The sequence below is a fragment of the Macaca thibetana genome, chromosome 7 (assembly GCF_024542745.1).
Source record: "Macaca thibetana thibetana isolate TM-01 chromosome 7, ASM2454274v1, whole genome shotgun sequence".
Taxonomy (NCBI): Eukaryota; Metazoa; Chordata; class Mammalia; order Primates; family Cercopithecidae; genus Macaca; species Macaca thibetana.
This window is the reverse complement of record NC_065584.1, coordinates 158,552,668-158,578,825: the sequence shown is the minus strand read 5'-3', so window position 1 is coordinate 158,578,825 and position 26,158 is coordinate 158,552,668. Positions and strand designations below refer to the sequence as shown.

The 26,158-nt window shown below is 55.2% G+C and overlaps 2 protein-coding genes across 2 annotated transcripts in view; one reads left to right on the top strand and one right to left on the bottom strand.

Moving 5' to 3' along the window:
* Positions 1-26,158, top strand: part of NPTN (neuroplastin) — a 416,039-nt gene that overhangs the window by 28,185 nt on the left and 361,696 nt on the right. The gene's annotated exons all lie outside the window — the stretch shown is intronic.
* On the bottom strand, positions 477-26,158 carry LOXL1 (lysyl oxidase like 1). The gene is made up of 7 exons (XM_050797743.1): positions 24,657-26,158; positions 9,726-9,834; positions 6,121-6,258; positions 5,451-5,607; positions 4,738-4,833; positions 3,133-3,248; positions 477-779 (listed from the first exon to the last, which is right to left on the bottom strand). The coding sequence occupies exons 1-7, from the start codon at positions 25,762-25,764 to the stop codon at positions 773-775; spliced, it is 1,731 nt and encodes a 576-aa protein (XP_050653700.1). The 5' UTR covers positions 25,765-26,158; the 3' UTR covers positions 477-772.

The following is a 26,158-nucleotide window of genomic DNA, read 5'->3' as shown; positions in this document are numbered from 1 at the left end:
ACGATGCTCCTGCGTGTGCCCTAGCACAGTGCCTGGCCTTCAGGAGACTGAATTCGGGAACCTGCAATTGTAAGGGAGTGGATGACTGGTAGAGAGCGAATGGTGTGAGAGTGAGAGGGCCGGGAGTCGGGGACGGTGGGAGTGTGAGGCTGAAGGCTGAGAAGGGGCAGCAGTGGGCACACGAGCCCAGATAGGAGCAGGGGCTAAGCAGGGAGAGCAGGCTGGCACTGCCCAACCCACTGCAGGGCCCTCCCCTAGTCGGATGTGGTCCCATTCCCATACAACAGGCTTGGCCAAGGGCTCAACCCCACAGGCTTCCACGATGGGCTCAGCGCCCTCATGGTCGCTGTGGTCCTGATCGGGTGGTGGCTGCCCTTTCCACATTTGGCGAGGGGAAGGATGACGCCCAAGGACATCCCCCAGGCCCAAACTAGCCGTGGCTGGCCAGCCAGCAGGCCGCACGCAGAGCCGCAGAATAGAAAAACCTTGTTTTATTCAGCCCAGACCTGGGCAATCTAGCTCTGTGGTATGGCCAAAGTATAAAAAATAAAAACCAACAACAACAAAACAACGCTGTAGAGAAAAGTGAAGTATAAAATGGGGTCTGGCATCCGGAATCCCTGTGGTTTCCATCCACGTTCGCTCCCTGAGGCCGGCAGGGAGGGATGCCCCTGCCGGTGGGTTGGGGGACTGGGCCCCTCGGCGGGAGGCTGCCAGGGGAGCAGGGCCTGCTTTAGAAGGGGAGAGATTGGCCATCTGTCCCTCCCAGAGATCAGGATCTGAGGAAGGAAAGACAGTGGGTCAATGAGGGGCTGCAAAGTGGGGCCCCCGTGGTCCCCTCAGCCAGGGCTTCCCTCCCGCAGCCCAGATCCCTCGTGGCAGGGCAGGCATGGGCCTCCATTTCCCTCAAGAGAAAGTGCCGACCCCCTCAGCCCAGCTCCAGAAGGAGGGGTTCGATGGACTCCCACCCACCCAGGGCACAGTCTCAGCACATTCCCCTCCCCATGCCCTAGTCCCAGATTGTTTTCTAGGCCATTAGCAGAGCTGCTACTGTCTGGAAATACTTTCTTGTTTTTTCTAACTCAGAACCTTTTTTTAAAGCCTCCTTTTTCCTCCAGAAGTACGATGGAAACCCACAGGCGTCAGTCCCGTGGCCTTTCTGGGAACGCTCTGTCCAGCTTCCTGTGCACGCTGGCCCAGCCGCCTGCCTGTGGTCAGGGTCACAGAGACTGAGACACTCTAATAAGACCCAGCCTTTCCAAGCACTTATGTAAAGAGCTCTTGGAAGGAAGGGATTTGGCACCCCCTGCTGCCCACAGGCCCCCGGGAGCTGGGAGGGCAGCGCAGGCTGCTTCTCCATCTGCCTTGCCGAGAGCCCCGCTGGCTGCTCCAGGCGCCTGGGACATGGGACGCTGTTTCTGTTCCCATCCCCCTTTCCCAGCAGCAGGTGGGACTCCCTGCCTCCCTGAGCCCCCAGCAGCCTCCTTTGTTTCCTGGATACCCCATTCTTCCTTCCTCCTCCTTCCCTAGAATGGCTTCTACCACTTAGGTGACCCCTGGGTCTTGAATAGCTAAGACAGGCCCTGAGGAGCAAGAATGTGCTAGGAACCCAGGCCTACTAAAGAGCCAAACTGCCAGTGATGGGATAGGAGTTCGTCCTTTCAAACACGCTGTGTGCCCTGGGGAATTCTGATCTCATTCTACTCCTGAGGAACCTAATCTCTGCACTGAACTAGAGGCTGCTGTTCCCATTTTTAATATTCATGATGTGGTGGCAGCATGCTGTGAACAGTTAGGTTGGTGGTAGCAGCCAAATGTGAGAGGGCTGTCTCTAAATGAGCCTGGCCCTGGTCACAGACTGAGCCCTGGCCCTGGCCACACACTGAGCCCTGATCCTGGTCACACACTGAGCCCTGGCCCTGGTCACAGATTGAGCCCTGAGTCTGGCTACACACTGGGCCCTGACTCTGGCCACACACTGAGCCCTAATCCTGGTTACACACTGAGCCCTGGCCCTGGTCACAGATTGAGCCCTGAGTCTGGCTACACACTGGGCCCTGACTCTGGCCACACACTGAGCCCTGACCCTGGTCACACACTGAGCCCTGATCCTGGTCACACACTGGGCCCTGACCCTGGGTACACACTGAACCCTGACCCTGGCCACACACTGAGCCCTAACCCTTGTCACAGACTGAGCCCTGACCTGGCCATACACCACACCCTGACCACAGTCATAGGCTTAATCTCTCATACCTGCCATCCATTAATAAGCATACACTTTTAGGGAAAGATACCTCTCTGGGCCTTGAGATCTCTACTACCTTTCTCCCAGTTGATGAAGTAAAGCCGAAAGCTCTAGGACTTTTTTTTTTTTTTTTTTTTTTTTTTTATGGAAAAGGATTCCTTTGATCTGGAGTGTGATAGGGTTTCCTTGTGAGCTTGTAAGGAAGGGTGTCCCTCTGCAAAGTACTTCACGTGGGGATCAGGAGAAAGACTGAGGACCCTACCCAGCAGCCATGTGCTAAAATCCCAGGCCCAGGTTTTAGGGACTTCCTCTACAACAGGGGCCTAGGGACTGAAGATGGCTCCTTTTAACCAGAATCACTTCTAATCTGTGACTGTTTAATCCAGTCCACTTGATAAGGACACTAATGATCACAGCTGCTGTTCACTGTGTGCCACTGTGTGCTGGGCTGTTGAACATGCGGACATCAGGCCTATAGATCCTCAGCCCCAGCCTATGTGGAAATACCTATTTTATAGTTGAGGAAAGTAGCTCAGGGAAGTGCAGTAGTTACCCAATGTCACAGAGCGAGGAAGCTGTGGAACTGGGACTGCAGAGCTCGTGGCCTTGCACCAAATGACTCTGCCTTCTGCTGGTTTTCACTTGGGACATCTCAGGGAGCCACAGGATACAGCCCCAGATCAACACCCTACAGCCTGAGCCCCACCGTAAACACTCAGCTTGGGGTTGGCACGGACAAGGCTCTTTTTGCTGGGCCCTGCTGCAGCTGCATTCGGCCATCAAGGTGACCTAAAGTGCAGGTATCTTAGATATTTCAGGTGGCCTTGCCTGCTCCCCAGGCAGGAAAGGGACAGGGCTAGGAAGGATGGGGGGCAAGCACTTACTGGACAATTTTGCAGTTTGTTGTAGAAACGTAGCGACCTGTGTAGTGAATGTTGCATCTCACCACGTTGTTGGTGAAGTCAGACTCTAAAACAATATACTTTGGGTTCACGTGCACCTGAGGAAGAAGAGAAACAGGGAGAAAGGGAGTCTAGTCGGGGGGCTGCACCTCAACCGCTCACCAGAGACGGTGGTAAGGAGGCAGACAGACAGAGAGAGAGGGGACATAGACAGGAGACAGAGAAAGACCATGTGAGGCCAAGAGACATGGAGACAGAGACACACTGCTAGAGAGACACAGAGGGGAAAGAAGAGGCAGCTGGTAACCCAAGCAAACATCATCTGATCCCCCTTATCAGAAGATTGGATGTTTCCCTAGAGCGAGAGACTGTGCCAGGTGGGCCCTGCATGGGGCATTTGGGGTTGGAGAGGTTGGATCCTGCCCCTGGGAATGCAGTAATGAGGAGCTGAGCAGGGACTTGACACCTGGCCTCCCCAACGCCAAGGCTCAAAGTTGTTCCCTATGCATTCCTGTCTATGCTTTTTGTCTGAAAAGGAGCTGTTGGGATACAACACTTTTAAATGTTGGATTAACTAGGGAAGGGCCAGCTTTATTCACAGAACATCTAAGAACAGATGCAGGGATGTGACTTTCAAATCCTGGTATGCTCCCAAAGCGCAGGGACTGTGAACTGTATTGCTTATGTGGTTTGTGTGTCCAGTGCCTAGAACTCAGAGGGGACTTCCTATGTGTTTGACTGAGTGGATGAATGAGGAAAAGAAAAAATATACTGGACAACCCCAGGCCCTGGAGGAGCAAGCTTGGAGCCTGCTGAGGGGCACTCAGGAGGGAACCGCAGAGAACCACTGCTGGACGCATCTCTCCACCAGCTGACTTTCTGCAGGGAAGGCCTCCGCCTGCAAACCTGGCTTCACTGCTCTTCCCTTACTGAGCTGCTTTGCTGCTTCTGAGTGGGTCCAGATGAACTGGTGGAATGATCCCTACTCATTTTATACCTGTGTGGAGGAGGCTGAGACATGGCTTCCCCAGGTGGGCCCATGACAACCTGGCCTACACGTATGTACCAAGTCTGGCTGTGTGTTGTTAATATGCTTTTCTACTTTCCTCCCAACCAAGGGAAGAGGCGATGGGGTGAGTGTCCATTAGAGCAGGAGAGGTTCAGGCTAAAAGGGTCTTGGTCACAGGAGCCCTTGGCTTTGCAGGGGTCCCTGTAAGGAGCCAACGGCCTCTCATCTGTCTCCCAAATGATACAAAGTCTGCCCTGTCCGAAGACAAGAAGAGAGACCACATGGTTCTCCAAGTCTTCCTTGCTCTCTCTGGTCCTTTGTCACTTAGGGAGACAATATCACCACTGCCTCTAGCATTACCACAGCTGGGGCAAAGGTTCCTTGGGTTCTTTATGGAGAGAGAGGCTATGCCAGCCTGAGACCTAAATCTTCGGCTGGGAAGCCTGAACCTTGAGGGATGCCTCGGATGCTGCCTCTGCTCAGCAGCTGGGGAGAAGGGAAGAGGCCCAGAGGCTGAAGCTTCTTTCAGGAATGATGAACATCCGGTTGGAGAGAAAGCCCCAGACTCAGAGGCCCACCTTGAGGATGTAGTTCCCAGGCTGCACATCGGTTATGTCAATCCACTGGCAGTCGATATCTGCGTTGTAGGTGTCATAGCAGCCTGGGCTCAGGCCCTGGGAAAGGGACAAGAGGAGCGGCTGATGCTGCTGGTTCCCCAGAGCCACCCCATGCCCACTTTCAGGAGTTTCAGGCCCATCTTCCCCTGGGTTTCTCCCCTGACCCTGGCCCAGGGCAACTGCTCAGGGTGGGTCCACCCCTTCCTAAAGTCACTGGCTAGACGGACCAGAGGAAAGACAGAGATCTCTAATAGCCAGGTGGGAGGGATGAGATGGATGTGCCGGTATGCGTGGGCAAGATGGATGGCAGAATGGATAAAGAGAGACGGGACAGACAGACAGTTTGTGGATGTTTAGGTTGGCTGATGCAAAGAGGGATATGGGTGGGTGAACAGGCTAATGGGACATGTTGCTCTCCAGACTGTTGCAATGTTTCCTTCTCTCCATGAGCAGATCGCCTGGGAATAACATGGGAAGGGGCTTGGGCAGGGAGAGAACAGTCCCTGCAGGGCACTGTGGCAGCCTGAGGACTGGTGAGAAGACCTTCACTGTGAGCAGAGCTGAGTGGCCAGAAGCCTTGGCACTAGCCAGGCCTCAGCCGGCCTCAGCAGGCCTTGCTCTGTCTCCCCACTCCTCATCCGCCTGTGCCCTGAACCCCATCTCTCCAGCCCAACCTGGGTATGAGAGGTGCATGCATAGCGCTTGAGGTTGCCGAAGTCACAGGTGCTGTCCTCCAGGCAGAAACTGGCCTTGTGGCCCTCAGCCACCTTCTTGCCTGTGGCTGCATCCAGTAGGTCGTAGTGGCTGAACTCGTCCATGCTGTGGTAATGTCTAGAGGCAGAGGAGAGGAGAGAGAAAGAGAGAGAAGAGGGCCTAGTGTTCCCTGGGCCTCTCATCCTGTCCTCATCCTGAGATGGGCTCAGGTGACCCCGCTGTGGCACAGCCTCCTGGCCAATCTAGGCTCTCCTGTCCCCTGAGTCCTGCGGGGTGGCCCCTCTGTGCACCCCACCTAGGTGGGTCACTCCAGGACAGCACATGCTCTGGACCCCTCACTTCCTTTTTGGGCTCCTACCTGTAATGGCCTCACTGGGCAATGCCCCGTATTCTAGACATTTCCATCCCTTATTGAGACCAATCCTTCCATTTTCCAGCCTACCTTTGGCTAAGACTTCTCTGAGAAACACTTGCCCCAGTGGCAAGAGTTGGCAGATAACACCTCCCTGGGCCCTCTAATCCAGTATCTGTGTCTCTCAGAGTGCTCGTGGCAGGAGGGGAGCTCAGGCACCAAGGTCCCTGGTCCAGAGGAGAAGTGGAAGAGGATGGGCCCAGCCCCTCCCCACTCACTGGTGGCAGCTGTGCCACTCCCAGGTGTGCCGTGGCCGGTTGGGGAGGAAGTCCGCTGTGCCCTGGTTCTTCACACGCTGGGGGAAGCGCAGCAGCACCCGCACATCGTAGTCGGTGGCCTCAGGGGCATAGGCTGTGCTGCAGGGACGACAGGGGAGATAAGGGGGGCGTTGGGGCATAGTGACACCAGAACCCAGCATGGGCCCCCTCAGTCCCACCCCCAGCCCTTGGCCACTGGTTCTGCAGCCCCACCACTTGTCCCTGAAGATCTTCTCCTCTGACTCCCCGAACTGTGGCAGAGGCTCAGGCCTCTTCCTCTGTCTTCTGACCCCGTGAAATCCTGGCTGTCCCCTCCTTTCTGGCCTCCACCATGTGGCCGGCAGCTGCCAACAGCATCTTTCTAAAGCGGTACCAGGCACGGCAGTGTCCCTGATACCTGCAGGTGACTCAGCTGGGGTCAGCCCCTGGGTGCAGGAGCACATAAGAAATCTCTGAAGGGCCTTTGAAAAACAGCCCTGTTGCGGGAGCCAGGCACTTTGGCTCATGCCTGTAATTACAGAGCTTTGGGAGGTTGAGGCAGGAGGATCACTTGAGGCCAATAGTTTGAGACCAGCCTGGGCAACACAGTGAGAAATTAAAATTTAAAAAATTAATTTAATTAAATAAATTTTTTAAAAATTAAAAAATTAGCCGGATAAGGTGGCTTATGCCTGTAGCCCCAGCTACTTGGAGACTGATACCTTGAGCCCAGGAGTTTGAGGCTGTAATGAGCTATAATTGCGCTGCTGCACTCTAGTCTGGGCAACAGAGTGAGACCCCCTTTCTAAAAAAAAAAGAAAGAAAAAAAAAGTCTTCTCCAGGAGATTCTGATAAGTCTTCTTTCCTCCAGACAGAGCCCTAATTGTTGACAAAAGTATGCCATGTCTTGGGTGTGGGCCTGAAAAACAGACTTGAGGTCCTCTGGTCAAAGCCTCTTCACTTTTCTAGTCCCATCTGCCCTTCCACTCCCCTACACACGCTGGGTTCCTGCTTCAAAGCCTATTTTCCAAACAGGCTGAACTTTTTCCCTGACCCATACTTTTTTCCCCATGCTATTTGCTTGACTCAGAATTCCAAAACTCACCCAGCCTCCTAGGGTCAACTCAAAAGTCCCCTCCTCCAGGAAGTCTGCCTGGATTGCTCTACTTAGAGGATCCGATTGCCTGTGAGCTCTAACAGCACTGACTGCGGCACAGCCCAATACCACCTACATCTTGCACTGGGTTGGGTATGACCAGGCCACCTCTCCCTGATTGCATGTTTTCAGGCTGGCAACCTGTCCTTTTCTATTCAGGGATCGTGGGTCTGGTATGAATTGCCTGCTCACAATTCACCTGCTGACTCCAGATTTCCAACTGAGGCAGGCCTTGTGACAAAAGGAAAAAGGTGGAAAGAGGAACAAGAGGCTGCAGTGAGGCGAGACACACACATATGCACACATACACACACGCGCACACACGTGTGTGGTAGGAACAGGAAGGGGGGCTGAAGGCCCCTCCCCTCTTCAGCTGATGGCTGACAGCTAACCCTGTTGGCCTCAGGGGCTCTTCCCTGGCACTCATTAAAGTCCAGTCCTAAGGCCAGAGGGGAGTGGTGGCCAGTCGTAGGGATTAGCGCTCTCTTTGAGAGAATGTCTGGACAACAGGCGGCTCAGACTGTCTGCCAGGATGAAAGGCCCTCAGCCTTGTCTGGGGGAGGCTTGGAATCTGTCTGTGTCTGGGTTGAAACAAAACATCCTCCTTCCCTCTGTTCAGTTAAATCCTGCCCTTCTGTTCGGCTCAGCACACCGTGGGAAACCATAAGGGTCTAGGTTCTAGGCCCAGCTTGGCCACAAATTGGCGGTGAGACTTGGAACCGGTCCTTTTCTTTCTCTGGGTTCTGCCTGCAGCGTGTGAACTGGCACCAGCCTGTGGCCCATACTTCAAATGATCTCAGAGGCCCTCCTGCCCCAGGGCTCCAGTTCTGCAGGGTTCTCCAGGTCTGAACTCTTGTGCCCACCTCCTCTGAGGCCTCAGCCCTTGCTGACCCCTCCCTCCTCTGACCTCCAGCAGCCCTGGCCTGTGAACCAATCCTTCTGGCTCTTGTCCCACTCGTGTCTTGGTTCTGTCACTGGGGTACAGGTGAGGGCTGTTCTCTCCAGCTGTACCAGGAGACCCTCCAGGACAGAGAACAGGCTGCCTCCTCTCCCCAGCTGGGACACAGGTCCGGGCACTCAGGATCCTTCATGAAGAGGCGTGATATTAACAGTTTGGCTTTGACTAATTCTCTTAAGACTGGAAGGGCTGTCATAGAGGCTGTAAGTTCCTAATTGCTGGAGGAATTCCAGCAGGACCATTACGCTCTCTTCCCCAGGACAACTGAAACAAGACAAGAACTGCCCAGACAGGCTGGCTGAGTGGTACTCAGCCTGTGGTCCCTGGACCAGGGGCAGTTTCCACACGGATGCCCGTCTGGGATGGGATCAGGAACTTGCACCAGAATGTATATCGACAACATTCCTAATCACTGTGCTTAGTTCAGCGGACACTTTTTCTTTTTTTAAACAAGACTTTCTCAATGAAGGAGTGAGTTGAGTTACATTCTGGTGCAAGCTCTTTTATCTTGTTACAGATAGATAAGGGTTTATGATCAGCTACTTATAGTGGCAGTGAACTAGAAGTTCTAGAAATGAGAAAATGTTGAGATTCTGAAGGGTTTCCTAGATAGTAGAAAGTCAAACTAAACACAGAGTTCAAATGTCCAAAAAGCAGGTAATTAAGAAAAATAGGTGCTTTCAACATAGAGGGATATTAACAAAAGAAGCAGATAACATAATCTTAACTAATTATTTTAGCCCAGGGAGGTATCCCCAAAGAACCTATATTCCAGCAGAATATGAACTGCTAATAAATTAGAAGCAAACACTGTGAGAGGCAGGATCACCCATGAACAATGGCGAGCCAGCTGTGCTCACCTTCTGGGTTCATGGAAACTGGTCTCCTTCCCCTCTTTCCAGTGCAACATATAACTGAAGCTTCTTTGTCTCCGGGGCTCACTGCCCCTGCTGTGACCAGGCAGAGGCAGCCTGGGCCAGCCAAAGCCACAGCTGTCCTCTGTGGACATGGCTCCATAGTCCTGGGCTCTATGCTGCGGGTACATCCACCCAGTAGGACTTCCATAGGTCCCTCTATGAGCACTGGAAGCCTGGGTTCCCAAGAGGAACCTTCTCATTAAGCAGCTCAGATCCAAAAGGTTTGAGTTCCTTTCATTGCTCCTCAGTTTCCTGAGGGGGCAACCCATGCCTTCAGGGCTCGTGTGAAGATGAAGTGCCACAGTGAAAGTGAAGTTCCTTGTATAGTAAGGTACAGTATACAGAAATGCTGGGTCCCCGCTTGCTCCCCTCCCCTCCTGACTCCCTCAGGGCAGGCAAGGCTCACTGATGAAAAGGTCAGGGTCCTGGGAGGCCGGGGCATTTGGCCAGGGTCATCAGCTTGCAGACAGCCTAGCTGGCAGCCGCAGCTAGGCTGGGCTCTGGGTGACTCCCAGGGACTATCCCAACACTCTACACTTCTGCCTCAGCTGCTTACCTGGCCAGACACTTCTCCTCCGCAGCACAGCGCAGGGAGTACAGGTGGGCTCTCTGCACATAAGTGGATGCTTGCACATAGTTGGGGTCTGGGACCAAGTCAGGGAGACCTGGAGTGGGCAGTGGGAGAGAGGGGGGAGGGAGGAAGAGCATGACATTGAGAGCATCAGGTTGGCCACTGTTAATGCCCAGACACCTCCTCATACCCCAAACATCCTCTCATACCCCAAAACCCTTTGCCATTCTCCTTGGGCATTGGGTCCTGGGCTCACGTGTGGGGTCAGGGAAGTCAGGCAGCAAGAGCTTGCATCTCGAGCTCTGTGGTGTGGGAGCTGCTAAGACTTCCTGGAAAAGCTTGGACATGAACAAGATCTGGGAGATGGGGCAGGATTTAGAGAACCAGAGAGCAGGAAAGGGTGTCCTCGGCAGGGGGAACAGCATGAACGAAGACCTGGAGGCAGGAATGAGTGAACCATGTAACTTCCTGACAGAGGCCCTCCCTCGAGTCCTTACTCCCCAGGCCTCTGGACAGCAGCCCCCAGACACCCTCCGTTCCTCTCATCCCTGCAGTCAGCATTCTTTGTGAACCACCAAGAGAGTCCTGGGCTTCTGGCCTGGAGTGTGTCCCTGAAGGTTCATGGGCAGAGCCAGGTGGATGCAGGCTGGCAGGAGTCGGGGTGGGCAGGAAGGGATGGGCTAGAAGGAAAACATTTCCCCAGAGCAGGCTGCTGACAGGGCAGGATTCGCAGCCTGGGCACCCAGCCCGACCTTCTCAGAATTCCTTTCTGCCTGGCACAGCCACTCCTCCCCGTACCCCCGCCCCCAATCACCTGCCACCACTTCCTGCCATCAGCCCCCTAGACCTGACCACACCCTCCTCTGTCTGCAACCTCTGGCCACCAATCTGAGGGAGACCCTGGCTCCCTACCCTGCAAGGCCTGGGGTCAAGCACCCAGGGGAAGTCTGGAGGCTGCCCCCGTCCTTGTGGTCCCTTGTTCCCCAGGATGTGCCAAAGCCTGGGGCCTGTCCATCCTGTTCCTGCCCCTCCACCTTCCTCCCTGGGCATGCATTAGTCTGAGCAGGAGTTACTAGGAATAAGCAGAAACCACACTTAGTGTCCAGACTCCATCCCGCATTGGAATGAAGAAGGAATACCTTAATGTTGGAGTGACGGGATGTGGGCTGGGGTGGGTGTGGGCAGGGGTGGGTGTGGGCAGGGGGGACTCCAGGGCCCTGGGCTCTATCCCAGCCCAGCCACTGACTTAAAGGGGAGTGGTCCTGGGGCCTCTAATTCCCTGTCCTCTCTGGCCTCAGGGATTTTGTCAGGTAAGTGATAAGATGAGGCTATAAGCTCCTCTTAGTTTCTTTGAAGTACTCTGCTCTTGAGGGATTCAGGAAGGGTGACAGCAGGCAAGGTGAGAGGACTTAAGTCCCATGGAGGGGTTTCCCACCCCTTTCCTGCTGCCAAGACCCTCTCATCAGCTTTTAGGTCTGGAAGATAAGGCCAAGGAGGGGAAGGCTGGCTTCTAAGCCATTGGCAGAAGTGTCTGCCTGCATGTTCCCCTCCCCACACCACCCTGAGTTCCCAGACCCTAGCGTTGCTCTCCCTGGGACCTGGGCCTCATGGGGGAGCCTGGTCCAGGCAGCCAGGGTGATCTCACCTACTTGGAATGAAGAGGAAGCTTGGAGTGCAAGGGTGGGTGAGGATGAGGTGGCTCCTGGCTGGTGGGGGACTTCTTGGCCAGCCTAGGCCCTGTTACTTGAGCCCCTAGGAATGTTTGCAGTCATTTCCCAAGGGACCCATAGGCCCTCAAGCCAGCTGGGAGCTGGTTCTCACTCTCTGGACCCTGGAAGCCTCTGGGGGAGGGGTGAGGACTGGGGATGGGCCCCGTCCCCATCAGCCAGTGCCTTTCCCTCAGCTGTGTATAGGGTGGGGTAGCTGGGCCTTTAAGACTCAGGAGACCCAGCATTTGACATCAGACAGCTTGCTGCCCCCACCCCAGGCCCAGTTTCAAGAAATACTGCACAGATGGCTCCACAAAGCTTTTCTGGCCTGACCCTTCCTCTCTAGGCTATTTCATGAGCTGGCTACGCAACCCCGGGAAGTTGGAGGAGTGGGGAGGAAGAGGCCAGGTGGGGCCAGTGAGGGCCAGTGCTGTTCCTGGCCTCTCCCAGCCCTGACTATGTACACACACTGAGCCCTGTGCCTGATCACAGTCTGCGCCCTGACCTTGGTCACAGACTGACCTCTGATCCTGGTCACATTAAGCCCTGACCTTGGTCACACACTGAACCCTGGCCCTGGGCACACCCTGAGCCTTGATCACACACCAAGCCCTGTTCCTGATCACAGTCTGAGCCCCGATGCTGGTCACACACTGAACCCTGATCCTGGTCACAGACTGGGCCCTGATCCTGGTCACAGACCAAGGTCTGATGCCTATCAGCAATTCTGAATCTAGGGCTCATTTCTGTTTGTCCCCTGATGATGGGCGAAAGCTCTTCAGCTAAAGAAAAAAAAAAAAAAAAAAAAACCTTAAAAAAGGAATTGCTGTGATATCATCAAGCCTTTTGATTAAAACTGAGTGGGGTAGGGTTATAAGTGTCAGAGGTATGGAGAAGGGGCATTTGTAGAGTACTGCATGTGGAGATTTGGAAGAGAGGCTGAGGACAAACAGCTTGGGGCTGCTGGTCACAATCTGAGCCTTGACCCTCCCACAGATTATCATCTTCTTCCTCTTATTGTTGAGGAATCTCATGCTCAGGCAAGGGCCTCTTCCTGTGGGAAGTCTCCCCTGATTGTAATGATATCTCAGGCTGCACACACTTCTCCTCTCTCACTACCCCATTTGTATTGATCTACACTTAGATTTCACCATACTAACCTGTGTGTGTCTCCTCCCTTCCAGACGGGGTTCTATGGGCAGGGCCTGAGTCCTACTTGCCCTCAGTGGAGCAACTTTTGTTTTAGGGGTGACTGACTGGCCCAAAGCCCCTCAGGCTCTGTCAGGAGAGCCTCTTTAATGACTGTTCCAGGCAATCCGAAGTGTGTTCCATGTCCTGCCCCCAAGACACCAAGGCACACAATGTCTTTGGAAGCACTGGAGGAAACTGAGGCTCAGGCCCATAAATCTGCGCAGGGTCACACAGGAAGCCAGGGTACCCCAGGAGGGGATCCTAGGTCTCCTTGCCCTCCCAGGACTCCTCCTGTCACTCTTTATAAAAATAAACTTTTTTGAGCTATAATTTATACACAGTGAAATGCACAGATTTTAGGTGTACAGTTTGATAAGTTCTAACAAATGTAGAAAGCCGTGTAGCTTCCACCACAATCAAGCTGTGGATTGTTTCCATTACCCTCTGGTACCTTCCCTGTAAGTCCCCACCCCGCCTCCACCACCCCAGGCAGCCACTGCACTGCTTTTAATCATTGTAGATTAGTTATGCCTTTTCTAGAACTTAAATGGAATCACTCTTACCATTATTTTGTAATTTTCTTTGTTCTACATCTCTAACCATCACCCGGGCCTCCTGTACTCCCCCAGTGGCCTCCTCTCTGTGCTCTACTCTGTCACACCCTCATGGCCGTGGGGGTGACACAAGAGGCAGCAGCTTGGGGAAGCTGCTGGAAAGGAGTAGCCTCAAGAGCTCAGGCCAGGCCCCCCCGCCTCACCCTCAGGATCCTTGCCGAGGTCCCAGAGAACAGCAGACCCCCTCCCACGGCTGGTATGTTTTTCCAGGAAGGAACAATGCCTCCTTCTCTGGACAGCTCTCCCAGGGGACATTTCGTCAGCAGTCAGGCCTGTAGGCTTGGGCTCTTGGCCCCTCTGCAGGGCTTGGGGCTGGGGGCTTATGTGAGGTTGGAAGGGGATAAGGAGGGGTTGATTGAGTTGGGGGCTGGTGGACACGCTCAGTGTAGGAGTAGGGAGGCTGGTCTGCAATTTCTGGCTTGTAAGGTACAATAGGCCCTCCAAGCAGAGTGGCCAATGTTGGGTGAAGTCCAGTTACTCTCAGACTGTGTGATCAGCCCTCACCTCAAAAAGTATGCATTTTAAAGGAAGATCCTAGACTTGGTGAAGGTACACATCCAGCTCCCCATGCCACCTCCACCTTTTCTTTTTTCTTTGAGACAGGGTCTTGCTCTGTTGTCCAGGCTGGAATGCAGTGGCATGAACTTGGCTAACTGCAGCCTCGATCTTCTGGACTCAAGTGATCCTCCTGCCTCAGCCTCCCAAAGTCCTGGGATTGCAGGCGTGAACCACTGCACCCAGCCAAATGAGGTCTTTTTGCTTACTCCAAATACAGGGGAAACCATCAGCCCAGGCTGGAGTGCAGTGGCACGATCTCGGCTCACTGCAACATCCGCTTCCTGGGTTCAAGCGATCCTTCCATCTCAGCTTCCCAAGTAGCTAGGACCATGCGCATGCCACCATGCCTGGCTAATTTTTGTATTTTCAAGCAATTCTCCTGCCTCAGCCTCCCGAGTAGCTGGCATTACAGGTGTGTGCCACCACGCCTGGCTAAATTTTGTATTTTTAGTAGAGATGAGGTTTCCCCATGTTGGACAGGCTGGTCTCGAACTCCTGATCTCAAGTGTTCCACCGGCCTCGGCCTCCCAAAGTGCTGGGATTACAGGTGTGAGTGACCGTGCCCGGCCAGCCTCCTGTTTTAGACCCCCAGGTTGCCTCTGACTCGCTCCACAAACATGCTACAGTGAAAGGCTGTACATTCCCCTCCTGGGCCTAAAGATACACATCCAGCTCCCTGGGTCACCTACAGCCCTGCTCGGTCTTCTCCCAAGCCCCCAGCACCACTGGTGGGGCGTAGGCTGGGGCGGGCCTCACCATCCAAAGACTGGGTGGATGGGCTTGCTCAGACTGCCCAAGGAAACCCTGGCCGCCATCCATTTCTTCCTCCCAGGAGGGAGACAGGAGCCTGGGGTCTTACCCTACTGTGTTATAGGCCTGTGTGGCCTTGGGTTGACCCAGCCCCACTTCAGAATTCATTGTCTCCATTCTTCCACTTCTAATTGTCCTCCACCTGACTCGGGGCCTGAGGCTTCCTCGGATGCAGGCTGCACAGAGCCTGGGCCAGGATGGCAGGGATGCTGAGTCACAGGGTGGCGAAGACCCTTGAGATGGCCAAAGCCAGGCTGCTTGGCTGGGGAGGAGCTAGGTGCAAGGAAATAGGGTCCCAGGGCCATTCATTTCACAGGGAGACAGCCAGCCACTGGTGTGGGGTAAGACTTTTAGCTATAGCAGCCCCTTCAACCCTCCAGGGCAGTGAAGACATGTCCTGGCTCCGCCCCTGGAGCTTCCTCCGTGGGAGTGTGCAGGGGCACAGTAGGAGGAACCTGTCATACTGACTCTTGGGGCCCGTGTGCTTGGGACAAGCCCACCCTGTCCTCCTGCTCAACGCTGGGTCTGGAGCTGCTGATGTCTCCTGTGCCAGCCCTCGGGAACCGGGGACAAAGACCATCTGTCCCTTCCCTGGTGGGATGCAGCTGGGGCCTTCTCAGGGGTGAGGCTCCAGGGGCGAGTTCACTGTCTTGTCCGGTCTCCCCAGCCACCTTTCTGAGGCTCACTTTCTCCATCTGGACGATGAGGGAGACTGAACTAGCTGGCCCTTGAACACAGGTTGGATGGATCGATAAACACTTGGAGATTAAAATACTTTTTAGGAGCTCTTCAGTTCATTCCCCAGCCTTGGGCAAGAGCCTGAGACCTCTCACAACCCCTACAGACGATACTTTAGCAGTCAGGAAATTCTCCCACCGTCTGACCTAAATCCTTCCTGCTTCATTAGAAATCTGTTCCCTCCTGCCCAACGGTTCCTGGAGGCTGCCCAGCGCTGAGGGCCCTGTGGCTGCCTTCCCATTGCTCGTCCACACCTCACCTGTTACCCTCTTGGCTTCCTCTTTTTTGTGGTTCAGTAAACCTTGTTTCTGAAATCTTTCCTCTCCAAGCCTCCTGCTCATGAGGGGCAGATGATGGAAAGTGGAACGCAAAAGAGCCCTAATCTGTTGAGCCCAGGGCTGGAGGATAAACAAAGTCCAGCAGGAACTGGTCAGTTGCTTGTGAAATATGTGCTGAGAGGGATGTTTTGGCTAGCACGGCCAGACTCCAGAGGAGCCCCTAGGTGGGGGAGAAGCAGAAAGCTCTGCAGAGCAGCGCCTTGAATAAAGATGAGCCAGAGAGGCCTCCAGGGCGGGAGCTGGCTGCCCGATTCCCTAGGAAATGATTATCTCATAATCAGGAAATTAACTTGTCAGCACCGGCCTGGTGGTGCCACACCTACTTGGTGAGCAGGCAGGCAAGGTGGTTGCAGATTCCACTTTGCCCCATAATGAAGGTGTAATCCCAGCTCAAGCCTGAGAGCTAGGACAGCCATCAAGCCAGGCCCAGAGTCTTCAATGGCTCCCCATTGCCCACAGAATCAAACCCAGAAGTCTTAGAGTGGCAAACCACAGGAGTCTGTGGTTTGGCCTTACCTAGCCTTCCAGAACTCTTAACCCTCAGGATCAGTAGGCAGGTCTCTAGCAGCATACCCCAACCTTTCTACCCCCTGATCCCATGGTGCCCTTGTCCTGGAATTCCCAGCTATGCATGTGTGTACGTGCACGCACACACAGACACAGACACACACACACACCAGCTCTACCTATGCAGGGGTACACAGTCTTTAGCTCCAAAGCCCACCTTGTCAGACCTGACCTCCCCTCCACCACCCTGCACCGTTTTACAGCACTCGTCTGTCCACCCCACTGATGGGGAGAGACAGCTAGCAGCAGAAGGGCCTGACTCACGGAAGGGATTTGTAAGTGTGTGCCAGGAGGCAGGCTGGGCTAAGGGGGAGGCAGACGACACTACCCACTGGAGAGGTCAGCTCCCTGCCCAGAGGCCAAGCCTCTGCTGCCTCTCTGCACACCTAATGCACATTTCTTCCCAGCGTGAACCCAACCCCTGCCCTTGCAGTCCTCCTCGCCCTTGCAAGCCCTGCCTGGTGCCCCCTATCCCACCTCTAGGAGCTTCCCCTGATGCTTCGGTTACTCCAGGGGTTCCCTCTCTGCCCTCTCAGGCCCTGCAGAGTGACTTGAAATTTTTATATTTCTTACAAAACTTACTCTGCCCATAGCCTTCCCATCTCAGCTCAAGGCAATTGCATCCTTCCAGCCACACCAGCCATAAACCACTGTGTGATCCCTGACACCTCTCTTCCTTTCATAGCCCATATCCAACCCACCAGGAAATGCCCTCAGCTCTATCTCAAGAACAAACCCTAAAGCTGGCTTCCTCCATTGCCACCACTCTTCCTGGTCTCTGGAATAGCCGCCTCTCAGTTTCCCCGGCTGACTCCCCACTGTCCACTCCTGGCGCAGCAGTCAGGGGCCTTGTTTAGCAGAAACCCATGTTTCTGCTCAGCTCAAACTCTGAGGAAGAGGATGCACAGAAAACAAAAGGCAAACCCGTCACAATGGCCGACAAGCTCCCCATGGCCTGGACCCCATTACCTCTCTGACCTGTCCCCCGTTATACCTCCATTTCCACTCCACTCTGTTCTAACCACACTGGAGCATACCTGAAAAGCCCAGAGAACTCCTGCCTCAGGGCCTTGCACTGACTGTCTTCCTATCTGGAATGCTCTTCCTGCAGACAGCTGCATGGTTCACTCATATGCCTCAAGTCTTTGCTCAAATGTCACCTTCATGAGGCCCGACCACCTTTGCAACCTGCCCCTCTCGCATACTCCCGATCTTTCTTATCTCTATTTTTCCACAGCACTTATTACCTTCTACTTTTTTTTACGTATTCATTATGTTTATACATGAAAACAGAAGATCCACAAGGGCAAGAATTTTGTCCCTTTCTTTTCACAAATACCCAGCTCTAGAACAGTGCCCAGCATACAGTAAGTTGCTCAATAAATATTTGTTACATGACTATTTCCTCACGAGATGATATCTGCCTTCCGCAGCCAGGCAAGAGCCCATGAGGGCAGGGGTGAGTGGTATTGTCTTTTGCCTGTACTCAGCTTCTGGTGCACGTCTCCCAGGTGCACAGCAGATGCTGGGAGCTGGCAAAGACAGATGTGGGCTTGGGCCACTCTGCACCCCAGGTGTCTGTTTTCTTACTGCCAGGCTGAGACGTCAGTGAGGCTAGGGAGGGGTCTGAGGTGCCCCCTGAAATTCTCCATGCCCAGCTCAGGGCCTAGCACCTGTATGCCCTTGGCAAGTGCGTGAGCCAATGCCCACACTCCATAAAGGGTCTGGTGGCATTGCCTGTGTGAGCACAGACTTCATTGTCAAGCAGAGTCTGGAATTGATTCCCAAAGTCCTTTCTTTTGCAAAAGGATTTGCTTCGGGTTTGGAAAACCTGTGGTTCCAACTGGCCCACAAGCAGGGGGAAGGTTGGGTTGTCTCCTGAGGTTTGGATGGCAAAGGCCTCTGGGGCCTCGCTTTCCCATCCTGTGTCTCTTCCTGCTTTGGCATTCTGAGACCCCTCTCCCCATTTCCAGGTGGTACTGCAATGCCCAGTTTCTGGGTGCTCATCAGCAAGAGGGAGAAGGACCCAGACCCAACCCGTGCCCTGTGATCATGAGTTCAGACGAAAAGAAGGCCCTTGGTCCAGCTGCCTGTGGAAATGAGGTGGCTAGGTCAGGGCCAGGGGAGGGGGCAAGTCCAAACCTCTCTCTCCAGCGTCGCAACCCTGACTGCTCTTCTGTAGGAATGCAGGGCATAGCAATTGGAAGCAGGTGTGGGCCACCTGGGTGGACCCCAGCTCCCTCCCTGCCCCTTTCCTCTCCTGCCCATGTCAGCCACTGTCCTGGGAAGTCTTCCATGTGTTTCCAGCTTAGAAAGGAGGTAGAATGGACTCAGGAGCTACTCAGGAGCTGCTGGAGAGGGGTACCCCTTCTGAGACCAGAGGATGCTGCAGTGGGGCCCCTGAGGTTAGGAGGAAGGAGAGAGGACAAAAAGCCAGAACTCCCAGGTCAAGTCTAGCAGTAGCCTGGGGCCCATAAAGGCACTAATGGCTCCCAACCCAGCTCTGCCACCATCCACAGCAACTCTGTGGGGCCTGCAAACTTGAGGTGAAAACCCAAATTTTGTTTTTTTCAGGTGTTCACACCTCAGGGGAACAGTGAACACAGAGACAGGTGACACAGAACATAAAACACCCTTCCCTAAGAGACAGAACAGAGGCCGGGCCCACTGGAGTGGACAGTCAGCCTAGGTCTAAGCTTGACCACTCATTAACCCTGAGACCTTGGGTAAGTTATTTAATTTCTCCAAGCCTCAGTTTCCTCATCTATAAAATGGAGATGATAGTACTATTAATCTCACAAGGCTGTTGTGGGAATTAAATGAGAAAAATAAAATGCTTAGCATAGTGTCTGTTCAATAAATATCAGATATTCTTACTCTTAGTATTGAAAACAGGAGCTGTCTCTTCTTGCAGGGATGGTCCGGTTTGAGACCAGGGGAGACAGAAGGTGTCTTGCAAGTGGCTGATAAGAGAGGAGACAGGAAGTCTGCCTAGGATGAGGCTGCTTAGGACTCTACTTGTTTGTTCAGACACTGATGACTCTCAAAGGAGAAACAGGGAGGCAGGAGGAGGGCCCAGAACCCTCAGTTTCCACAGCTTGTCTGATCCAACACAGCTTTCTAAGCCTGAAGACTCTTTTTCTTTCTGAAGGAACAATCTGAGACAACTTCCGGGAAGGAAGGAGGGATGCTGATCTGTGATTCTGCCTCCAGGGCAAGTCGCTTAACCTCTCAGGGCCTCAGTTTGCTTATCTGCAAAATGGGGATAACAATCCCACGGTTGTTACAAGAATAAGTGATGCTTTTTTTTTTTTTTTTTTTTTTTTTTTTAAGAGAGGGAATCTCACTCTGTCACCCAGGCTGGAGTACAGTGGCACGATCTCAGCTCACTGCAAGCTCCGCCTCCCGGGTTCACGCCATTCTCCTGCCTTAGCCTCCTGAGTAGCTGGGACTACAGGTGCCCGCCACCATGCCCAGTTAATTTTTGTACTTTTAGTAGAGACGGGGTTTCACCGTGTTAGCCAGGATGGTCTTGATCTCCTGACCTCGTGATCTGCCCACCTCGGCCTCTTGAAGTGCTGGGATTACAGGCGTGAGCCACCGCGCCTGGTCGAGGCTTAAGTGATTCTAACTGCAAAGCTCCAAGAACAGCGTCCGGCACTTAGTATGCACTATATGAGTGTTTGTTACACAAACATTCTGGAATCAGCAATGACCATGACCAGGCTACACCCTAACACCACACTGGGGAGAGACTCTGCTTCCAAAGTCTTTCACACTCACTGTCCCATCTCACCCTGTCACAACCAGTGCCCAGAATCTAGCAGGCAAATATCTGTTGAATGAATGAATGACCAAATGAATGAGTGAACAAATGAGGTGTACAAGATAAGCAGTAATACACAACAATTTTTTAAAAATGCATGGTTGTTAAGAACTCAAGATAGGGAGTCACACAGACTCCAATACTGGTTCCACTACTAAAAGCCAGCAAGTGAGCTTGTCACCTTATCTGTAAGATGGGACAAAAAACAGTACCTGGCTAGGACCTGGGAATTAAAGGAGATGATGTGTAATGCACTCAGCAAATGCAAGCATATTCTTCCTCTGGATGCAGATGGGGGAGGTGAGGACCATGAGGCAAAGCTGGCAGAGGGTCTATGCTCACGCCCTGCCCCGCCCACAGGCTGAACATGGCATCCTCCTGGGTCATCTCACTGTGATGCATCAGTTTGAATTCAAGCTCGGCTATACCCTTCTGTGCCACCTCCCTAGGCCTCAGTTTTCTCATCTACACCAGGAGCACCATAACCTGCACCTCATTAGGAGGTTGTGAGGATGAATGAAACTGCACATTGGAGTCACTAACCCCAGGAAGTGGTCTTCCGCAAATGGCCAAGTTGGCACTATTATCCCTGCCTCTGGGCTCTAACTCTAGAAGCTTGTTGGGTAAAGCCTGCTTTGGTCCTTCCCTGCATCTACTCCAAACTCTGCAGGGGAACGTGAGTGATCTGGAGGGCAGAAGAGGGCAGGCAACCTGTGGAGGTGGGGTGGAGCAGGCCCAGGTGAGCTAGGGGCTCAGGCAGGAGGGGTGGTAGCAGGCAGTCAGGGCTGCTCTCAGGGACTGAGGGTCCAGACAGGTCTGGCCTCTTGGGTGCAGGAGGCTGGACAGAGAAGGGGGTACCCTAGAAACACCCTTGCATGTGTCTAGGGAAGTGTAACATCTAGGCCCACGAGCAGCATGGTCCGATGGGGGCTATGGAGGCTTGAGAAAAGGAGGAAGAAAGGACAGGAAGGGGGTGCCTCTAGCTCTGAAGTGCTAGGCTGAGACACTAGATTTTGTCCTAAAGGCCCTGAGGAGCTACAGAATCTTCTTGAGCAGAGGAGTAACCTGGTCAGACTGCAGGGGTTTATCTGCCCACATGTAGGATAGACTGGAGACAGAGAGACTGGGAGCAAGGGACCAGGGAGGAGGCAGCTGCAGTTCCCTCCTGGCCTCTGATTGGCCATGTGAGGTCAGGGATAGAGGACACATGCCAGGCAAGGCTAGCACAGCCATCCGAGATGCCCTGGGAGGATGCCCAGGGCAGCCTGTTCCATGTTCCTTTCACAGGATTGCCAGAGCCGGTGAGTCAGGCGGGGGGTGGGAGGGTAAGGCCTTGGGAGGGGAGCTTTGGTCTTCTGGGGCTGCAGGGCTTCTTATGTGGCACTAAGACCCCCAGCTCAGACAAGCTGAAACTCCAGGGAGGCAGGAGCTGAGGCAAGGATCCCAGGAGAGGAGGGCCTGGTTGGTGGTAGAGGGAGAGGTCACATCAAGGGAGCCGACACAGTGCAGGGGACCCAGCTGGGCCTGGGAAGTGGCTGGCCACCCTCCAGGCCTCTCTTCAAGGATTTGCTATGAGAGGCAGGCAAAGTATGTGACCCCCTCCGGGCCTCTGTTTCCCCTAGTTTCTTTTCAGTTTCGTGTTTCAGAATTGGTGAGAATGGTACTGCAGGAAGCAGTACCAGTGCCCAGGGCAGGAAGAAAGAGGGCACAGGTACCTGAGGAAGAAACTGGACTCGGGACAGGCGCTTGGAAACCACCCACCCATGGAGGGAGGTGGGTGGTGCTCACATGTGCTTGGTGTTGTGAGGACACGTCCACGCCCACACACACGCTCAGGCTGCCAGCGCCCAGCCTCAGACCCCTGGGTGTGTGGCCAGGAGGAATGAAGTCAGTCTCGGAGAATCTGCCTTGGGCTCCCACACCAGGCCTGGGGGTCTGATCTCAAGTACAAGGCTTGGCCTTCCTTGGGCTGGGATTTTCCACAGTCTGGCCTAGCAGGGTGGGGAGGGAGGAATCAATGATGGGAGAGACTACTGCTCCCTCTCTGGCCTCTTTGTGAGCCCTAAACTAGCCTGCAACCCCCTCCCCAGCAAAAAACACACTCCCACCCCACACCCTCAATGATTAGGGGAAGGGACACCTGGATGGTGCTGACGACCATCCCTTGCAGCAATGCTTAGACACTGCCTCCTCTGGAAGTCTCCCTGAGCCATAGCCCCTGACTGGGAGGGCCCTCCTCTGGGCTCCCAAAGCCCCTGGCCCCACCAATGCTTGCCTAATTACAGCACTGAGATGCCCCTCCTGCTAGACTCCCCCAGGGAAGGGCCTGGACTTGATGCATGTGAGCACACTCAGCTTGGCACCTAGGATGCTGCCTTCAGGGGAGAAATGTTTCCGACCCAAAATGAACTGTGGGGCTCAGGGGTAGTGGCCAGAGGTCTGCTAAGCACCAAGCACCCCCACTTCAGACATGGCCTTGCCCTGTCCCATTCCCCTCTCAACCAACTGGCTTCCTTAAGAACTAACAGCCCAAAGAGAGGCCCTAGAAAACCCACTGACTTGGTGCCCAGATGCCAAGTCCCAGGCCTGCCTCTGCCAGTATTGTGGCATTTGAGGGCTCAGTTTTCTCTGCCCAGAGGTGGGGCCCATCAGGCTGAGCCTCATGCTGAGGTCTTGCATTCTAAGAAAAGCCACTGCAAAAGCTCAGCACCCTCTAGGTAAAACATCCTGTCTTCCAAGGGGCCCTAGAGCAGCTGATGCATGGCTATAACGTGCCCTTCTGCAGGGATGCTGCAAGTACCTGATAAGGACCAGAGCAGGTGGATGCATCCTGCATCACACCACAGAAGGACCTGCCATCTGATTTTTCCTGAGCTCCTGCAGGTTCTTAAAGTGGAATTCAGCACACAACTCAAATGAGTCCCCTTGGATGTGACGGAGTGAGTGTTCCCAGTGGAGACACTCCTCTCGCCTAGTCTTGGCCTCCAGCAGTACCCAGGGAGACAGGCACCCCATGAGCAGCAGCCCCTTCCTGAGGTCAGCTTGGCTGGAGACAAGGCATCATCCCTCTGCTGACAGAGGCTGAGGAGGAGGCTGGGGTCCTAGCACCTATGCTCTGGGGCACTGTAGGGCTCAGCCCTTACTTGGTGGGCCAGGCACAGCAACCTCAATGGGGAGCAGAGGATTACGGGTAGAGGGAACTGACGACAGCTTGAAAGAGGCAAGGCAGGGTGGGACTGCATAAGTACCAGGCACCGACCAGAAAACCTTGACCCAAAGGCTGTCTGTATGGAGGGGGTAGCAGGGCGGGGGGTTCTAGGACAGCAGAGAATGGATGATGGCCATCCGCACTAGCCAGACCCACCCGTCGGCCCTTGTCACAGTAGCCCTGACTGGTAACAGCATGGGTGGAAGCTGCCTCTCCAGTGTGTCCTCATGCGCAGAGGGCTTGGGCCTTCCCAAGAGGAGGACGTATCTTCACCCGCTGAAAAGCCAGAGGGAGCCCGTCCACAGCTGGGGCTCTCCCCCAGGACCAGGACCAGGGTGAGGGGAATGAGGCCAGCGAGGTGTTTTGTTTTTTTTTCTTTTTTTGCTTGGGGTGCAAAATTTTAGGGGGTGCCAAAAAAACTCAGTAATGGAGATAAGTAATATTTAACCCAATAGTTTTTAAAATAAAAATTAATGCAAAAAGATCTGTAATGAGCAAAATATCCAAATTTCAAATTAAGACAAGATCCGTGTTGCTGACTTTTCAGTTTGCCTCAGGCTCCAATATGGCTTGGCATACCACTATTACTGACTCTATTTAAAATTTGGATATATCGTTTATCACAGGGTTGTTGTTGTTGTTGTTTTGCATTAATTTTGACTTTAAAAAATACATCTCAATATTACTCATCTCAACTACTGTGTTTTTTGGTAGCCTCTGAAATTCTGCATCCAGGCCAGTGCCTGAGTGGTCTGTCTTGCCCCAGCCTTGCAGACTCCCCCGAGGAAGTCTGGACTGCCGCCTGGAGCACAGGCTCCCCTCTAACCTCCTGCGCACTCAGGCCAAGCTCACACATGCCCAGTGATGGGCAACCTGCCACACCTCCAGGGGCATCCCTTAAGGCCTTTCTGGCCCTGAAGACTCAGGTTTCTGATGCTCCTTGCCTCACCCTGTAAGCTGGCATAGGACATCTCTAAGGGGAGAAGGAGATGCCCTCACTGAAATGAGGGAGAAGCTGGATGAGGGGTTTCTTCCTTTTGTCCTCAGATGACCCAAGCCAGGTGCAGAAGGCACACCTCCTCCCAAAGCTCGGCTAGTCCCTCCACCAAAGCCAGAATCAGAGCCCACACCTGCCTGGCCAAACCCTGGCACTGATGATGCCTGGGTTCGGGTTAAGCTGGGAGGTGAGGTGCCAGGGGGGCTGTTGGCTGGGTCGGGGGAGGTCGGCAGGGGGCGCTGCTCCGTGCTTAGCAGCTCAGGGGAGGCCTCCGGGAAGTTCTGAAGGGCCCGGCGCCCGGAGCAGTTTCGCGCGGCCAGGGGCACGCGCGGCCGGAGGGGCGTCGGGGGCGGTACTCACCGCGGCCGTTCTGGTTGGGCCGGTACACGCTGCCCACGCTGAGGCGGCCCTGCTGCGCGCCGTTCCGCTCCCCACCCAACGGGGGCGCGTCGGAGCTGCGCACCGGCAGGTAGGGCGGCTCCAGCGCGCGAGGTGGCCCGTACGCCTCGGGCGGCGGGTTGGCGTAGGGCGGGTACCAGCCCAGGCGCGGGTCTCCGCCGTAGGCCTGCGGCGCCTCGGGGCCGGGGTCGGGGTAGGCCTGCTCGAAGCCGGTGGTGCCCTCGCTGTACAGGCTGTGCGAGTAGCGGCGGTCCAGGCCGTCGGGGGGCGGTGGCGGCGGCGGCGGCGGCACATAGGGCCTCTCGGGGGCTGGGTAGAAGCCCTGCGGCGGGTACTCGGGCAGCTCCTCGCCGCCGCCGTACTCCTCGTAGCGCGCCCGGGGCTGGTAGGGGTAGATGACTCCCGCGGAGGCCACGGCCGCCGCCCCCGCGCCCATGCCGCCGCCCGCGGGCCGGTAGTACACGAAACCCTGGTCGTAGGTCCGCGACGCGGGGTCGTAGTTCTCGTACTGGCTGACGAAGGGCGCCTGCGGGTAGGGGAACTGCTGCGGATAGGAGGGCGGCTGGCGGTAGGCGCTGGCGAAGGCCGAAGCCGAGACCGAGGAGGCGGAGCCCCCGTGCCGTTGCTGGGAGACGGAGGTGCGGGCCCGGGCCATGCCCGTGCTGTCCCCGACGGCCACCTCGCGCCAGTTGTCGGGCACCTGGCCGAAGCCAAATGGGTGCCGCGCCTGGCCGCGCACGGTGTCCGAGCCCACGCGCCCCGGCAGGGGCAGGGACGGCGCCTGCCGACGCCGGGGGCTCCCGTGGCTGCGTCGCTGCTGGGCCTGGGGCGCGCCGGCCAGCAGCACCCGGGAGCTACTCTCGGAGCGCTGAGGCCCGGCCGGCACGTACTCTGAACCTGAGTTGAGCAAGCTGTACACCTGCCCGTTGTTCTCCCACTGGATCAGCTGCCGCCAGCGCCCGGGGTCCGAGCCCTGCCCGGGCTGCGCCTGCTGCCCGTGCACCATCACGCACAGGCAGGCGCCCCACACCAGGGCCCCCAGCTGCTGGCTGCCTCGGGCCAGAGCCATGGTGACCCCTCTGCAGAGGCCTGGTGGACAGAGAGGCTCTCAGGAGTGGCCCCCTGGGCGTGCTTCTCTTCCCACGGCCTCGAGGACAGGAAGGCTCCTTGCTTGCCCCAGCTCTAGCTTTGTCCATGCTGGCCTTGTCCCGAGCGGGACGGCTCCTCCGATGACAGCATTTCGAGGCCAAGGGGTCAGGGCAGGGCAGGGGCGGTGCCCAGGGCTGCACGAGGCTCTCCGCAGGGCACCGGGCGGGCAGGACCGCCTGTGGGCCTTACATGGCCAGCCCCGCACTGGCTGGCCGCTCGGCTGGCGCTTTCCCACTCTGAATGAATAAGCAACAGGCTGGGAGCGTCGGGAGGCTTCGGCCTCTTGGTCCGCCTGCTGGGGCCTCCTCCGCGGG

Excerpts from the sequence above, each read along its gene's own strand:
- LOXL1 (XM_050797743.1), bottom strand. The coding sequence starts at position 25,764 with ATGGCTCTGGCCCGAGGCAGCCAGCAGCTGGGGGCCCTGGTGTGGGGC. Across the intron at positions 5,608-6,120 it reads GAGTGGCACAGCTGCCACCA|ACATTACCACAGCATGGACG; the intron begins GTGAGTGGGGAG and ends CTCTGCCTCTAG. Across the intron at positions 3,249-4,737 it reads CTGGGAACTACATCCTCAAG|GTGCACGTGAACCCAAAGTA; the intron begins GTGGGCCTCTGA and ends CTTCTTCCTCAG.